The 17,537-nt window shown below is 40.4% G+C and overlaps 1 protein-coding gene across 1 annotated transcript; it reads right to left on the bottom strand.

Annotated features, from left to right (window-relative positions):
- Nucleotides 1-11,912: 11,912 nt before the first annotated feature.
- Nucleotides 11,913-12,335, bottom strand: LOC132281546 (uncharacterized). The gene is made up of 2 exons (XM_059783241.1): nucleotides 12,145-12,335; nucleotides 11,913-12,042 (listed from the first exon to the last, which is right to left on the bottom strand). The coding sequence occupies exons 1-2, from the start codon at nucleotides 12,333-12,335 to the stop codon at nucleotides 11,913-11,915; spliced, it is 321 nt and encodes a 106-aa protein (XP_059639224.1).
- Between the last annotated feature and the right edge of the window lie 5,202 nt (nucleotides 12,336-17,537).

Raw genomic sequence — 17,537 nt, forward strand, 5'->3', positions numbered from 1 at the left:
AGACTCTTGTGGTCTGAAAACACTTCAAACATTTCACCATACAAGTAGTATCTCCAACACTTCAAGGCAAACATGACTGTCGCTAACTCCAGCTCATGAGTAGGGTAGTTGTACTCATGAGTCTTTAACTGTCAAGACCCATAAGCCACTACTCTACCATCCTGCATCAACACACATCCCAAACCATCACGTGAAGTGTCACAATAAATCACATAACCCAAGCCACGCTCAGGTATCACCAACACTGGAGTTGTAGTCAATCTTGTCTTTAACTCCTGAAAAGATGACTCACGGGCTTCATTCTACAAAAACTTAATCCCTTTCAAGGTCAAACGGGTCATAGAAGCTACCAAACGGGAGAAATCCTTCACAAATCTCCGATAATAACCCGCTAAGCCAAGGAAATTCCGAATTTCAAAAACATTCTTGGGTTGCTCCCAATTCAAAACTGCTTCAACCTTCGATGGATCAACTGACACTCCACCTTCCGAAACAACGTGTCCTAAAAACTTCACCTCTTGTAGCCAAAACTCACACTTCTCATATTTGGCATACAGCCGGTGCTCCCGTAAAACCTGTAAAATAATACTCAAATGGACCTCGTGCTCTTCACGAGATCGTGAATACACAAGAATGTCATCCACGAAAACCACCACAAACTAGTCCAGGTGATCGTGAAAAATGCAGTTCATCAAATCCATGAATGCCGCTGGCACATTAGTCTAGCCAAATGGCATAACTAGGAACTCATAATGTCTGTACTGAGTAAGAAACGTTGTCTTTGGGATATCCCCATCCCTAATCCGTAACTGATAGTAGCCTGACCTTAAGTCAATCTTTGAGAAACAACTGGCTCCCCTCAACTGATCGAACAAATCATCTATCCTTGGTAAAGGATACTTGTTCTTGATGGTGGCATGATTTAACTTCCGGTAATCAATGCACAACCTCAAAGAAACATCTTTCTTCTTAGCAAACAAGATCGGTACGCCTCGCGGTGACACACTCGGTCGGATAAAACCTTTTATCCTCAAATCATCAAGCTGCCTTTTCAACTCTTCCAATTCAACGGGGGCCATACGATACGGTGCCATAGAAATCAGCGCGGTACCGGGCATCAAGTCAATTGTAAACTCTACTTCTCAGTGTGAAGGCAACTCTGTCAAATCCTCCGGAAACACGTCCAGAAAATTATGAACTGTGATACCCCTCGGATCCGAGACACGGGTTGATCAGGCCCAGGCCCAAACCCAAGGGATATCAAACAATTAATATGTAACCGAACACAGAATACAAGATAAAATAAGAAATAAAATAATAAGCTGGAAGAATGCTAATTGAAAATCCTTAAAAGAATATAATTATTGAAATCTGTTAAATCCAAACTCCATAGGTTTACAACTTGGGAATCCATCTATTGGACCCCTTATTAAAGATTCTCAAACCGAAACTGAAAAAAAATAGAAATAAGATCTAAAGCTAACATAAAGAAGATTCCTACATAGTCGGAGGAATGAATATCTGTATCTGCTCTGCACGTCCAAGCTCTAACCCTACAACTGACGAACACCTGAAAAATAAAGAAGTGGATCAGGCCCACATGCAAGTCCTGATCTATTACAATCCATACAGTAATCCGATACGCAGATACATCCTAAGAAGACTCAACAATATCTAGAGTAGTCCATATAAGTATAAAGTACACACTATAGGACGTTCGCTAGTCCAGTAGGTCTGTCTCAGCCTGAATAGAAGGCAACATGCAAATACGCACCCTAAGGTGGGCATGAGTACCTAGACTTACCAAGGAACAACACCTATGTCCAGTTATCCATTCTAGGTGATATACGCGCCCTAACCATGGTCATAAGACTCAAGCTCATACTACGGCACCATATAATATATATATATAAAGTCCGTACTCTTTCTAATACAAAATATCATCCAACCTTGTAGTGGTTTGATATAATGTATAATGCATCCATCCTGAAACCAAAAGTAAGTCAATCAATTCACAATTGATATGACACAATTAGGTGAAGGACTTAACCTTTACAATTAATCCATACCTTAATCCAAATTAGATAGAACTTAGTGTTTTAACTAGTCCATACCCAGTATGTCACCGTCCCATACCGGTTCATACAATCCAATCCGTCCAACATAATTATTAAGATAATTACTGTTATTTATCAACCATTATCCAGAATATGCATAAATACAATTTAATACATATCACATGACGTTAGGAAAATCATTACAGAACCTAAGCATCATATTCCATCCATTAAAGTTGCTAATATGAGTCATAGTATTCAAGTCCTCCATAAAATCCATAAATTGATAGAATTTACAAAGTATACTTATAAATTTATTCCATATCAAGAATAGATGAATTCAAGTATTTATTATTCTTATACTTCTGATTAAATACAACCAAACAGTAATAAAATATATATGCCAGCAAAATTCTAAGTTCCAATACATGGTTTAAATGTTCAAAACAGTTAGCAACTCCCGATATTTCTTAAATTTAATTTGCTCCAATCCTTAACCCAATCATGGATAAATATTTCCCTTAGTATAACAGGTTTATTCCAGACCCAACAACAATTTAAAATAGTTTAAACAAAGTTCCAAGAACCTATACAGACCAAACAGTGCACAATAACCAAATTTAGTGCGTTCAACTGAGAGCAGGCTCATTCAAAACAAAGAGCCTGCTCTATTTTTTCAAAAGAGCCTGCTCCATTGATCTAGGAGCCGGCTCCTAGATGCTAGAGCCGGCTCCACCTTCCTGTGGAGCCGGCTCTAAGGTAGAAAGAGCCGGCTCCTCCTCTTCTTGGAGCCTGCTCTTCTCCCCTTAGTTGCCGTCGTCCGTTCTGCTGCATCTTCTTCGACTGCAGTGTTTTCCAGACCTCTGTAAAGTTCTTAATGGTTATTCTAGGGTTTAATCTTAGTTCTAGGGTAATCTTAACCCATTGTTAACCAATCCTAACTTGTATAGAACACAATCCTTTCTGAAGCAAACAATTACAGAAATTTTAGTTTTAAACTAATTCGATTCGAAACAGATTTCTTCGGTGAAATTTGAATACTGTTTTTACTACTTGACTCAAAGTTTAATCTCATCCCCAGATTAATTACTAATCATCAGTACACAATCATGATCTCAACTTAATCAAAAATTAAACATAAACACCGAGAAGAACAAATAACAGAAAACATCAAGGTTTATGCAAGGCACTTATTTCAATGAGATTAATATAATTCATACATGCATACAAGACTTGATATCATGTTGGTTTAATCCATTTTTAGCCTTTAATTAATCCCTGGAGTCTAACCAGGCATGCACAGAACACGAATTAAAGGGAAAGAGAAAAACAAGACTTGCCTTGAGTTTCAGACTTTGAAACTCTAATTCCACAGTTTCTGTATTCTCCCTTGAACTGCTCTACCAATTCCCTAAGTTTACGCTCTGTTTCTTAGCAGCCCCTTGTGTTACAGACGTAACCTTATGTTTGTCTAAAACCCTAAACCCCAGTACGTGTATGTATTTATAGACTTAAACATTAACCCTAATCGATAAATAACTTGGCCCATTGAACAAACTAGGTTTAAAATAGTGTCGGCTATAAGAACTTACATAAGTTTATAAGTACCAGAAATATAATAACAATGAATTAAATAAATAAACAACCATTAACAAATAATTAATAATTAACAATAAATCAAATAATTAAAACACATAAATAATTAACAATTAAGCAAATAACATGCCATTTAATCAACACAATAAACAAGTAAACAATTAATCAAATAAAAAAAACAATTAAATCAAAAATTAAATACCAGAAATATACTTTTAAAATTAGGGGTATTACATTTTTCCCCCCTAACAAAAGGAATTCCGTCCTCAAAATTAGCTTTTACCTTCTTCCAATATTTCAGGAAACTGCGAATGAATGACATCCTCCCGTTCCCAAGTGGACTCAACCTCATTGTGAAGACTCCACTGAATACGTACTAAAGGAATAACCTTGTTACGAAGAATCTAATCCCGTCGGTCTACAATACGAGACGGTGGCTCCAAATAAGTTGCATCTAGTTGCAACTCAATCTCCCCAACATCGATATGCTGATACCGATCCTTATCTCATAAAAATTTCCGCAACATAGAAACATGAAACACATTATGAACGCGATCCAAGTTATCTGGAAGTGCCAATCGATAAGCCACAGCTCCAACTCAATCCGTAATCATGAATGGACCGACAAACCGCGATGACAACTTCCCTTTCTTCCCAAAGCGCATAACACCTTTCATAGGTGACACTTTGAGTAGAACCTGTTCGCCAACCTTAAACTCTAAAGCACAAGTACGCCGATCAGCATAACTCTTCTGCCTACTCTGAGCAGTACGCATGCGATCTTTAATAAGAGCTATCTTCTCAGAAGTATCCTTAATGAACTCAGGACACAAGAACCTGCTCTTTCCAACTTCTATCCAACAAACAGGCGATCGAAACGGGTGGCCGTTTAACGCCTCAAATGGTGCCATCCCAATAGTCTTCTGGAAACTATTGTTATAAGCAAACTCCACAAGCGGTAAATAATCCTCCCAATGGCCCTTGAAATCAAGATCACACGACCGAAGCATATCCTCCATAATCTGATTCACCCACTCAGTCTGTCCATCATCTGAGGATGATAAGCAGTACTAAGGTGCAACTCTGTACCCAAGGCCTGCTAAAAACTCTTCCAAAATCCAGACACGAAGCTCGAATCCCGGTACGATATAATAGACAATGGAATACCATGTAGTTTTACAATCTCTACAATGTAAAGCCTTGTTAACTGCTCCGAAGTGAAGTCAGTGCGAATAGGTAGGAAATGAGCTAATTTGGTTAATCTATCCACAATGACCCAAATGGAATTGTGACCCTTGAAAGAAGTGGGCAATCCCTCCACAAAGTCCATAGAAATGTTCTCCTATCTCCACTCCGGTATCGGTAATGGTTGTAGAGCTCCCGGCGGCCTCTAATGATCAATCTTAACCATCTAACAAGTACTACACTGAGAAACAAATAGAGTAATGTCCCTCTTCATACCTGCCCACCAAAACTGCTGCTTCATATCCTGATACATCTTGTCTCCGCTTGAATGAACAGAGAACTCAGAGTGGTGAGTCTCAGTCATCACATCCTTCCTCAAATTATCAGCAGATGGTACCACCAAACATCCCTTGTACCTCAAACCTCCGTCAGTCCCAACATGATAAAATGGAACCTCCCCAGAAGCTACCTTTATAACTTTGTCGATACACTGCTGATCGGTGAGTTGTGCTTGTAAAACCTTGCGAATGATGGAAGGTGTAACCACCATGCAAGCCATAAAAGCATCGATAACTCATCTACATTCTTCAAAGCATTCCATTCAGTAGTGAATAGAGCAGAAAGACTACCAACAGGTCAGTGATTGAGTGCATCCGCCACCAAATTCGCTTTCCCTGGATGATACTATATAGAAAAGTGATAGTCTTTCACAAACTCCAACCATCTGCGCTATCTCATATTCAGCTCCCGTTGAGTAAACAAGTACTGCAGACTCTTGTGTTCACTAAATAATCTGAAGGATTCACCCAACAGATAATGCCTCCAAATACGCAAGGCAAAGACCACTGCTGCCAACTCCAAATCATGTGTTGGATAATTCAGCTCATGAGGCTTAAGCTTCCGAGATCCATAAGAAATCGGTCTCTCCTCCTGCATCAACACACATCCAAGACCCTGCAACGAAGCATCCATGTAAACAAGATATTCGATCCCACTCTGAAGAGTAGCCAGAACCGGTACAGAAGTCAACTTCCTTTTGAGCTCATCAAAAGCTCGCTGATAATGCTCATCCCACACGAACTGTACACCCTTCTTGGTCAGATGAGTGAATGGCCCCACAATCTTAGAGAACCCCTGAATGAACCTCTGATAGTATCCTACCAATTCGAGAAAACTCTAAATCTCGGTAGGTGAAGTAGGCTATCCCCACTCAACCACAGCTGAAACCTTGGCTGGATCTACTGCTATCCCCTTTTCTGATACCACGTGACCCAGAAACTTCACTTCCCACTGCTAAAATTCACACTTCTCGAATTTGGCATACAGCTGGTGCTCACGAAGCGTCTGCAACACTGTCCGTAGATGTCTAGCATGATCGTCCTCCGACCGAGAATAGATCAAGATGTCATCAATAAAGACAATAACAAACTGATCCAAATAAGCCCTAAAGACTCTGTTCATTAAGTTCATGAACACTGTTGGTGCGTTAGTCGTCCCAAACGGCATGACACAAAACTCATAAGAACCATATCTCGTGAGAAACGCTGTCTTAGGAACATCCTACTCCCTAACCCTCAGCTGATGATACCCAGAACGCAGATCAATCTTGGAGAAGTATGTGGCTCCCCTTAACTGATCAAACAAGTCATCAATCCTGGGCAAAGGATACTTATTACGAATCGTAACCTTGTTCAACTCCCTGTAATCTATACACAAGCGGAGCGAACCATCCTTCTTCTTCACAAATAATACTAGTGCTCCCCAGGGTGAAGTACTCCTGTGAATGAAACCCTGGCTGAGTAGCTGCTGAATCAGATCCCTCAGCTCGCGCATCTCCACCGGTGCCATCCTATAAGGTGCCCTAGCAATAGGCGTAGTGCCTGGAGCTAAGTCTATCACAAAATCAATCTCGCGACTAGGTGGCAACCCTAGAATCTCCTGAAATACATCGAGGAAATCCTGTACAATTGGTATGTTATCCAATGATACAGTAGTCCCCCCCTCCGTTTCCTCCTCCACATGGAACAAATAGGTGCTAGTGACTCAGCTAGAACGTGGCATAGCGATAACATACATGTCCTGACCAGGTATGGTAAACATAATAGACCTATCAAAATAATTAACTTGGGCATGGTAGTGAGATAGCCAATCCATCCCAAGTATCACATCATAAATGTGCATGTCCAAGACCAATAGGTTGGCTAGAAATCTGAGTCTGCCAATATCTAGTGTCACAAGCCCATCACTCTCATGTAAAATAGTTGTATCGCCCAATGGTGTAGAAATACCCTGAGGTCTAGTGCATACTCTCGTCCTTATCCCAGATAAAATAACAAAAGTCCTAACTACAAATGAGTGTGTAGCACCCGTATCAAATAAAACACGTCCATGAAAACCATGTATAGGAAACTTACCCTCAACAGCCTGAGGTGCCTGCATATCCTGTGGCATGGGGTTGTACAACCTGCCATAATATAACTGCTGCGGTGCCTGTCCCTGAGCCTGCGGTGGTGCCGATAATGCCGGATAAGTCTGTCCCTGAATCCGAGGAACCTGTAGAGCTGGTAGAGGCATTGGCGCCCTCTGCCCCTGCTGCACATGCTGTCCCTGCCCCTGTTTCTGTCCCTGTCCCTGTCTAACAGTAGGACACTGCCTGGAAGTGTGACCATACTCTCCACAAGTATAACAACTACCCTGGAAAGTACCAAATGTGTCGGTTAGCCTGTGGCTGACCCTGTCCTGCCTGCGGTCCCCCATTCTATTGAAGCTAAATAGGTGCCGCATCCTTGGGAGCATCTGAACCACCCTTGTGCTTTTTCCAAGGCTGATGTCCCTCGAATCTGCCCTTGTTGTTCTGTCGGTGTCCATTCCCATTCCCTTTCTCAGCTGACTGATTAGCAGAGTCTCTGTCACCCCGCTTCTCACCCTTGGCCTGTCTAATATCTACCATCAACTGATACTGCTGTAGCACGGCACCTACCACCTGAGCATAGGTAGTATAGGCTAGACTACCAGTAATAGCTCTCTTGATAGACCACATTAGTCCCTTGATGAAACTGTTGCACTTCTTCTCCTCTATATCCACCTCCTCCGGTGCAAAGAGAGACAAACGTGTAAACTATTGCTCATACTCTACCACTGTCATGTTTCCCTGTTACAGATTGAGAAACTCAGTCTTCATGGCTGCCCTAACTACATAAGGAAAATATTTTTCTTCAAAGCGTGCACTGAACTTATCATAAGTCAAAGTCATCCTCTCCTCTATGGTGGTAACTGACTCCCACCACTGTAGTGCATCCCCAATTAGCTTGAAGGCAGCAAGCATATACTTCTGAACCTCCATTCACTGAACCAAGCGAAGATGTCGCTCGATGTCCTGTTTCTACTGATGAGCTGCTCTCACATCGATGGAGCCTGTAAACTCAGGTGGGCTCCCCTTTGTGAAAGAACTCCTAGCCTTCTCCCAAGTATCAGTCTAAACAACCGGTGCTGGTACCGGTGCTGGTAACGATGCCAGCTGTACCTGAGGCTGATTCCGAAGTGTAGCCGTTACCCCTGTTCCTATAACCCGAGCAATAAGGTCATTGAGGTGAGGAGGAAACTCTGAATCTCCTCCCTGATCCTGAGTCTGCTGAACTTCCTCCTGCTCCTCATAGAACTGACCATCATCCTCCTAACGCTACCTACGGGCCGCTTCCCTTCGTTACCAATTGTTCCGTCTAGTTCTTGCGTTAGCCATTCTATCAACACAGAAAGACAGACATCAGTACGATTAAACCAAACCGTAAAGAATACAATGAAACCTAATACTTAAGCTCTAATCAAGAGAAAACGCTACGTGGAAGAATTATACGATAGAATCCTAAAGACACTTGAACCTGGATTGCTCTGATACCAACTGTGATACCCCTCGGATCCGAGACACGGATTGATCAGGCCCAGGCCCAAACCCGAGGGATATCAAACAATTAATATGTAACCGAACACAGAATACAAGATAAAATAAGAAATAAAATAATAAGCTGGAAGAATGCTAATTGAAAATCCTTAAAAGAATATAATTATTGAAATCTGTTAAATCCAAACTCTATAGGTTTACAACTTGGGAATCCATCCATTGGACCCCTTATTAAAGATTCTCAAACCGAAACTAAAAAAAATAAAAATAAGATCTAGAGCTAACATAAAGAAGATTCCTACATAATCGGAGGAATGAATATCTGTATCTGCTCTGCACGTCCAAGCTCTAACCCTGGAACTGACGAACACCTGAAAAATAAAGAAGTGGGTCAGGCCCACATGCAAATCCTGATTTATTACAATCCATACAGTAATCCGATACGCAGATACATCCTAGGAAGACTCAACAATATCTAGAGTAGTCCACATAAGTATAAAGTACACATTATAGGACGTTCGCTAGTCCAGTAGGTCTGTCTCAGCCTGAATAGAAGGCAACATGCAAATACGCACCCTAAGGTGGGCATGAGCACCTAGACCTACCAGGGAATAACACCTATGTCCAGTTATCCATCCTAGGCGATATACGCGCCCTAACCATGGTCATGAGACTCAAGCTCATACCACGGCACCATATAATATATATATAAAGTCCGTACTCCTCCTAATACAAAATATCATCCAACCTTGTAGTGGTTTGATATAATGTATAATGCATCCATCCTGAAACCAAAAGTAGATCAATCAATTCACAATTGATATGACACAATTAGATGAAGGACTTAACCTTTACAATTAATCCATACCTTAATCCAAATTAGGTAGAACTTAGTGTTTTAACTAGTGCATACCCAGTATGTCACCGTCCCATACCGGTACATACAATCCAATCCGTCCAACATAATTATTGAGATAATTACTGTTATTTATCAACCATTATCCAGAATATGCATAAATACAATTTAATACATATCACATGACGTTAGGAAAATCATTACAGAACCTAAGCATCACATTCCATCCATTAAAGTTGCTAATATGAGTCATAGTATTCAAGTCCTCCATAAAATCCATAAATTGATAGAATTCACAAAGTATACTTATCAATTTATTCCATATCAAGAATAGATGAATTCAAGTATTTATTATTCTTATACTTCTAATTAAATACAACCAAACAGTAATAAAATATATATGCCAGCAAAATTCCAAGTTCCAGTACGTGGTTTAAATGTTCAAAACAGTTAGCAACTCCTGATATTTCTTAAATTTAATTTGTTCCAATCCTTAACCCAATCATGGATTAATATTTCCCTTAGTATAACAGGTTTATTCCAGACCCAACACCAATTTTAAAAAGTTTAAACAAAGTTCCAAGAACCTATACAGACCAAACAGTGCACAGAAACCAAATTTAGTGCGTTCAACTGAGAGTAGGCTCATTCAAAACAAAGAGCCTGCTCTTTTTTTTCAAAAGAGCCCACTCCATTGATCTAGGAGCCAGCTCCTAGATGCTAGAGCTAGCTCCACCTTCCTTTAAAGCCGGCTCTAAGGTAGAAAGAGCCGGCTCCTCCTCTTCTTGGAGCCTGCTCTTCTCCCCTTAGTTGCCGTCGTCCGTGCTACTGCATCTTCTTCGACTGCGGTGTTTTCCAGACCTCTGTAAGGTTCTTAATGGTTGTTCTAAGGTTCAATCTTAGTTTTAAGGTAATCTTAACCCATTGTTAACTAATCCTAACTTGTATAGAACACAATCCTTTTTGAAGCAAACAATTACAGAAATTTTAGTTCTAAACTAATTCAATTCAAAACAGATTTCTTCGGTGAAATTTGAATACTGTTTTTACTACTTGATTCAAAGTTTAATCCCAACCCCAGATTAATTACTAATCATCAGTACACAATCATGATCTCAACTTAATCAAAAATTAAACATAAACACCGAGAAGAACAAATAACAGAAAACATCAAGGTTTATGCAAGTCACTTATTTCAATGAGATTAATATAATTCATATATGGATATAAGACTTGATATCATGTTGGTTTAATCCATTTTTAGCCTTTAATTAATCCTTGGAGTCTAACCAGGCATGCACAAAACACGAATTAAAGGGAAAGAAAAAAACAAGACTTGCCTTGAGTTTCAAACTTTAAAGCTCTAATTCCACAGTTTCTATATTCTCCCTTGAACTGCTCTGCCAATTCCCCAAGTTCACGCTCTGTTTCTTAGCAGCCCCTTGTGTTACAGACGTAACCTTATGTTTGTCTAAAACCCTAAACCCCAGTACATGTGTGTATTTATAGACTTAAACAATAACCCTAATCCATAAATAACTTGGCCCATTGAACAAACTAGGTTTAAAACAGTGTCAGCTATAAGAACTTACATAAGTTTATAAGTACCAGAAATATAATGACAATGAATTAAATAAATAAGACAACCATTAACAAATAATTAATAATTAACAATTAATCAAATAATTAAAAACACATAAATAATTAACAATTAAGCAAATAACATGCCATTTAATAAACACAACAAACAAGTAAACAATTAATCAAAAAAAAAAAAAACAATTAAATCAAAAATTAAATACCAGAAATATCCTTTTAAAATTAGGGGTATTACACGAACTACCTTCGGATCGTCTTCTCCTAGAACATCATCTTCTTCGGCTAGAAGACTAGCCAAGAAATAGCCTCCACGACTTCGTTCTCAAATTCCATACAATGATGAAGGCTTGGAATCACTCCGATCTCCTATGAAAAAGAAACAATCTCCCTCAGGAGTGTAAACTGTAACTCTTCCTCTAAAACAGTCAATCGTGGCACGAAAGAAAGTTAACAAATCCATCCTAAGGATGACATCAAAGCTAGTCATCTTGAGGAGGATAAGGCCAAACACAAAGGTCCGCCCGGCTATCACGATGGAACAATCTCTCACAACTCTGTTTAAAGACACTGAAACCCCAACTGGCGTATCAACACACAACGCCTGATCCATGAAACTAACCTCTAACCCCGATGCAAGTGCAAATGATAATGAAATGAAGGAATGAGATGCACCAGAGTCAAAAAGAATGCGGGCCCAAGAACCAAACACTGGAAAGATACCTCAAAGAACTGACGATCCAGAAGAGGTATCAGCCGGTGTAAGTACAAAGACACGTCCCTGCGGTGCCTGAGCTTGAGAACTGCTACCCTGAATACCGAACTGCTGCACTGGCACAGTAGGAGCATCCCTCCTAATAGATCGTGAACCCTGAGAAGAAAGAGCAGGCTGTGATGGTAGCAGTGATCTAAAACCTGACTGAACTATAGCCAATTATGACGGCCTCTGTCGTAACCTTCTGCCACTACTAGTGCCTGTTCCCTGACTAGGACAGTCTCGAATCAAGTGACCCTGTTGGCCACACCCATAGCAAGCCTTTGGAGCTGAAGAAACTGAAGACGATCTCATGGGAAAACTGGACTTGTAATACCCTGGCTGTTGACACTGGAAACATACGACTCCACTCTTGTCAGACCCCGCTGGCATAGGAGTGGTAGGAGCGGATCGTACAGACTATTACCCCTGAAACTGAGATGATCCACTCTTGTTCTTTTTCCAAGAAGGTCCTTCTGAAGATGGCCCTACACCTCTCTTTTGCTTCCACTGCTCCCTTCTTGCATCCTTATCTTTAATATCAGCCTCAAACATCAAGGCCCTCCCTACTGGCTCAAAATAAACTCTGATAAACTGTGTAGTTATCAATGGCCTCATTCTATCATTAAGACCAGAAACAAATTTCAAATTCTTGTCAACTTCATCTCTTACCATTTCCGGAACAAAGCGAGAAAGTGAAGTGAACTTGTTATCATACTCCATCACTGATATATTGCCTTGAATAAGGCCAAGAAACTAGTCTTTTAACTCTAATCTTTTAGAAAGCGGAAAATACTTCCTGTAAAATAGCTCCTTGAACTTGTCCTAGCTCATTTCTTCCACCTTATGTCGATTTGTAACCATCTTCCACCAAAGTTTGGCATCCTTAGCAAACTTGTAAGTTACTAGGATGATCTTCAGGTGATCTTCTGTCACATCCATTGAGGTCAACTGAGTTTCAAATTGATCCATGTAGTCGTCCGCTACCATTGGATCCTCACCGCCCTCAAACATTACTGGCATCAACTGAGAAAATCCCTTAATGATCTTGAGACGCTTCTGAGCTGGCGTCTCCTCAACTTGAACTGTAGGTTGTGGTATCGACTGCGACTGAGCCGTAATCGTTGCCCTCACGGCACTTTGCAACAAACGATTTAACTCCAGTGCCACAGAACCTTCACCCACTTCTACAGGTGCTTCAACATTATCCCTCATCGTGGGGACAACTCTCGGGGGAATCATGCCCCTAACAAGTGTGTCCTCATCATTTAGCTCCTCCGGATTGGAGCTGGAGCTCTCGCCAATATCACCCCTAGTCGGCCTAGGGCCAACTTCCCTGGTTTCCTCACGCCGTGACTTTCGTACTATAAAATGAGAAAACAGTTCAAAAACATGATGTTAAAGTCCACCGTGGACGACTCAACAAAGAATGATGACATACTAACACTTAGCATGCATAACTATACAAGAAACATTTTAACGTAACATTTAAGCACGTAAGCACATAAAAAATTAAGCATGCTTGTTCAAGAAAAAAAAACAAGTAGCAAGTAGTTATGTAAACAATGCAAACAACTTCCCATGCAACTCTATGTAGGCCTCTACCCGTCGTCCTATAGGTTTTCGAACCAAGGCTCTGATACCATTCTGTAACAACCCAGATCCACTGGATCCGGATCATTAATGTCCATACCCGACCCAAAATCATCCAAGGGTGATACAGTTCTTTCACGTTAAATTAAATATATTTAAGTCCAACAAGGACGGAATGGTCATTTGTCATAATTCCATTGGTTTAAGACTCTAAGGGTATAATGGTCAATTACTCGTAGTATAAAATAATTAAGATAAGGTTCCTGTGTAATATAGTCTTTTATGTGGTTAAAATATAATTATTGAATTTTATTGGGTCATAAAATAAATACTCACAACATTAATTAGGTGCTAAAGAGTAATTATTTCGGAAACTAAACAAAAAATGTATATAATAGGAACCGGTACTGGTTTGGGTTATGCACAATGACATAGCTCACGTGTGGGAAGCTACACATCGACTGGTTTAGAACGTGTACAGTAAAAAGACTCACTGTCAGGATACCGGTCGACGTGTGGGATGTTACACGTTGACTGGTTCAGGTCATTCAGTCGACGTATGGAACTATACGTCGACTGGTTCTGGGTAATTCCTCACTCAACTCCCCACTGTCCAATGAGAACCAATATACACCAACATTTGGTAATTAACCACCCACGCCATTACACTCACGTACAAATTTAAATACATTTTAACACTTAATATAATAACAACAACCACGTTGTTAACATAATTTGCCACGCGTCACTTAAATACACAAAAGGATTAAATGTTGGTACACTCAATTACATTACCCCACTGGCCATGTACATAATAAATCCAAATATTTTAGATGTTGCAAAAGTAATACATCTTTACAAAATAAGTTCAAGCTCTACAAAAATACATCCAAAATGCTTCCTAGGTGCTCTCAAGCAAGAGGTGGATTATCATCCTCCAACTCTTTGCCGTGACCTGAAAAGAATTTAAATATGGTGGGGTAAGCAATTTGCTCAATAAGTGGCACCTAAGACGTACCTCTTGAGTCCCAGTGAATCTAAAACAAAGAATAGAACCATAGAAAATGGGGTCATACAATGTCGGAAATTTACAACATGGTTTCCAATCTTAACAAAAATAATATGATGCAATAGGGATGCAATGCATGCCGATATCCCTCCCCATTTTTTTTCACAATTTAAAATCATCACTTTCAAACTGTTAATATAACCCGCCCTTTGTTGACCCCGCAACGACACGAGAGAAGGATTGGCTAGTGTCACTGACCCTTGGTAGCCCTGTGGCGTCATTATACGCCCAGCTAGCTTAATCACGCTAGGGCGACTCCCTAGTTCCCTCTATGCTATATTAACACTCCGGCCCTTTGGTACCCCCGCAGCGACTGGGTTTTCTCAAAACCGATTCAAAACAATTTTCTCCCGAAAATCCCCTTTTTACTTTATCCAAAACATTACCCATCATGAAACCCAATGACTTACATGCATGTCTCATACTTTTAATGCTTTAACAATAAGGGATTTTCACATAACACAACGAAGCATGCCTTCATCCATCATTCATAGTATATAAACAACATAATAAGCATAGAAATTCATCATATAAGCATGTTTTCCACATAATACATTTAATACATGTCCTCACACAACCACATATACACAATTAAATCATTTTAAACTATAATTAGCACAAATAAGCATGTTAAGTCACAATTCAAGTAATTTGACTCACAAAAGTGCAAGAATATGCGGATTAGGAAGCCCCTACCTCAAGTTTGTGCAAAACCCTTAAAATGGTTTCCAAATTTCGAAAACCCTATGGAGGCCCAAAGCTGAAATTGTTGGTATTTACGCGTAAAGCTCATCGTGCTCTCCATTTTGCCTCAAACGGCACCCCAAAATTCCAAGTAATGAGAGGGTTATCAAGCTTTAAAGATTGAAGTAAAAGAAAAAAAAAAAAATGGAGTTTGAGAGAGTGAGATAGAAACTAGCGAGGAGAGAGAATGTAAGGCCATATGTGGTCTCTAGACCACTAAAAACATGAGTGGTGGGTCCCACCACCAACTTTGACTTTTCCTTTTTCTTTTATTTGCAACTCAACCCCATAATAAAATATATAATGCACCACCATAGGAATGCTACATAAAATAAAATGTATGAAATGCAAATGGACTCAATTAAAATACCGTACGAAAAATGTGAAAAGACAGAAATACCCTCACGACGATGAAATTCCAGAAAAATGAAAAATGTGAAAAATTGGAAACATCACAGTCTCCCCAACTTAAAAGGATTTCGTCCCCGAAATCAAGCCATACCTGGGGAGGAAAACAACTCTGGGTACCTGGAGCAAACCTGCTGCTCAAGCTCCTAAATAACCTCCTCGACTCCATAGTGTCTCCAAAAAACTTTTACTAACTGGATTATTTTGCCTCTTAACACCTTCTGCCGTGTGTCAAGGATCTGCACTGGTCCCTCTTCATAGGAGACATCTTCATCGACATCAACATCAACCCAATCCAAAATATGAGATGGATTCGGCTCATACTTCCATAGCATCGGCACATTAAAAACATTGTGAACTTTGTCCATCTGTGGTGGCAATGCAAGTCTGTAGGCCACCTCTCCCACGAAGTCCAAAATCTCAAACGGTCCACTAAATCGTGGCAACAACTTGCCACTTTTCCCAAATCTCATCAATCCTTTTCGTAGAGAAACTCGTAAGAAAACATGGTCTCCCACCTCAAAAGATAGCGGTCGTCTCCGCCTATCCGCATAGCTCTTCTGTCGGCTCTGAGCTGTGAGCATTCTCTGTCTGATCAATTTAATTTTCTCGGTAGTCTCGAGTACAAGGTCGGGTTCTAAAGCGGCTGTCTCGCCCACCTCTGTCCAACAAACTGGAGACCTACAAGCTCTGTCATACAACGCCTCAAATGGAGCCATCTCGACGCTCGCCTAATAACTGTTGTTGTAGGCAAACTCAATAAGCGGTAGATAATCTTCCCAACTACCACCCAAGTCAAGCACACATACCCGAAACATATCCTCCAAGATCTAGATAGTACGCTCCGACTGGCCGTCTGTCTGTGGATGGAATGCCGTACTAATATGCAATGCTGAACCAAACACTGCTTGAAGTCCCTTCCAGAACTTTGAAGTGAACTTGGCATCCCTATCTGAGACAATGGTTACTGGAACTCCATGTAACCTTACAATCTCCTTCACGTAAAGATTACCAAGTGCCTCTGCATTATCTGTTGCCTTAATAGGCAAAAAATGAGCCGTCTTGGTTAGTCTATCAATGACGACCCATACGGCCTCGTTACCCTTCTGTGACCTTGGAAGACCTATCACAAAATCCATAGTAATCTGCTCCAATTTCCATTGCGTTACAGGCAATGGTTGCAACAACCCAGCCGGTTTCTGATGCTTAGCCTTCACCTGTTGACAAGTAAGGCATCTAGCCACAAACTGTGCAACATTCTTCTTCATCCAATTCCACCAATACTGACGCCTCAAATTGTGATACATCTTGGTACCACCTGGGTGAACTGCAAAGTGGGAAGTGTGAAACTCCCGTAAAACGTCTTCACGACAAACTGTAGGAACCACAAATAAACCCCTGTACCGTAGACCCCCCATTTGCATGCAAGGTCCAATCTTTCACTGTTTCACCATTAGAGATTAAAGTGTGAATGGCATCCAAATCAAAAACCTGTCTCTGTGACTCAATCACTTGCACAACAAGAGTAGGCTGAGCCACAAGAGTAAATAAGAAAGCTGATTCACCGCAACCATCGTCGTCAACACAATACAATTCCATCTCCGCCAAATTATTAAGCATCTTCCATTTCCGAATAGCTAATCCGACCAAAGTTCCACGAGATTTCCGGCTCAAGGCATCTGCTACCACATTTCCTTTGCCCGGATAATACTGCAAATCAAAATTGTAATCTTCCAAGAACTCAACCCATCTTCTCTGTCTGTTATTCAAGTCCTTTTGGG

This window comes from Cornus florida, unplaced genomic scaffold (genome assembly GCF_030987335.1).
Source record: "Cornus florida cultivar Cherokee Brave unplaced genomic scaffold, ASM3098733v1 CherokeeBrave_3.0.0_Hap2_Chr11, whole genome shotgun sequence".
NCBI lineage: Eukaryota > Viridiplantae > Streptophyta > Magnoliopsida > Cornales > Cornaceae > Cornus > Cornus florida.

Coding starts and splice junctions, on each gene's coding strand:
- LOC132281546 (XM_059783241.1), bottom strand. CDS start 12,335: ATGCCAGCGGGGTCTGACAAGAGTGGAGTCGTATGTTTCCAGTGTCAA. Junction 12,043..12,144: donor GGCACTAGTAGTGGCAGAAG/GTTACGACAGAG, acceptor ACGATCTATTAG/GAGGGATGCTCCTACTGTGC.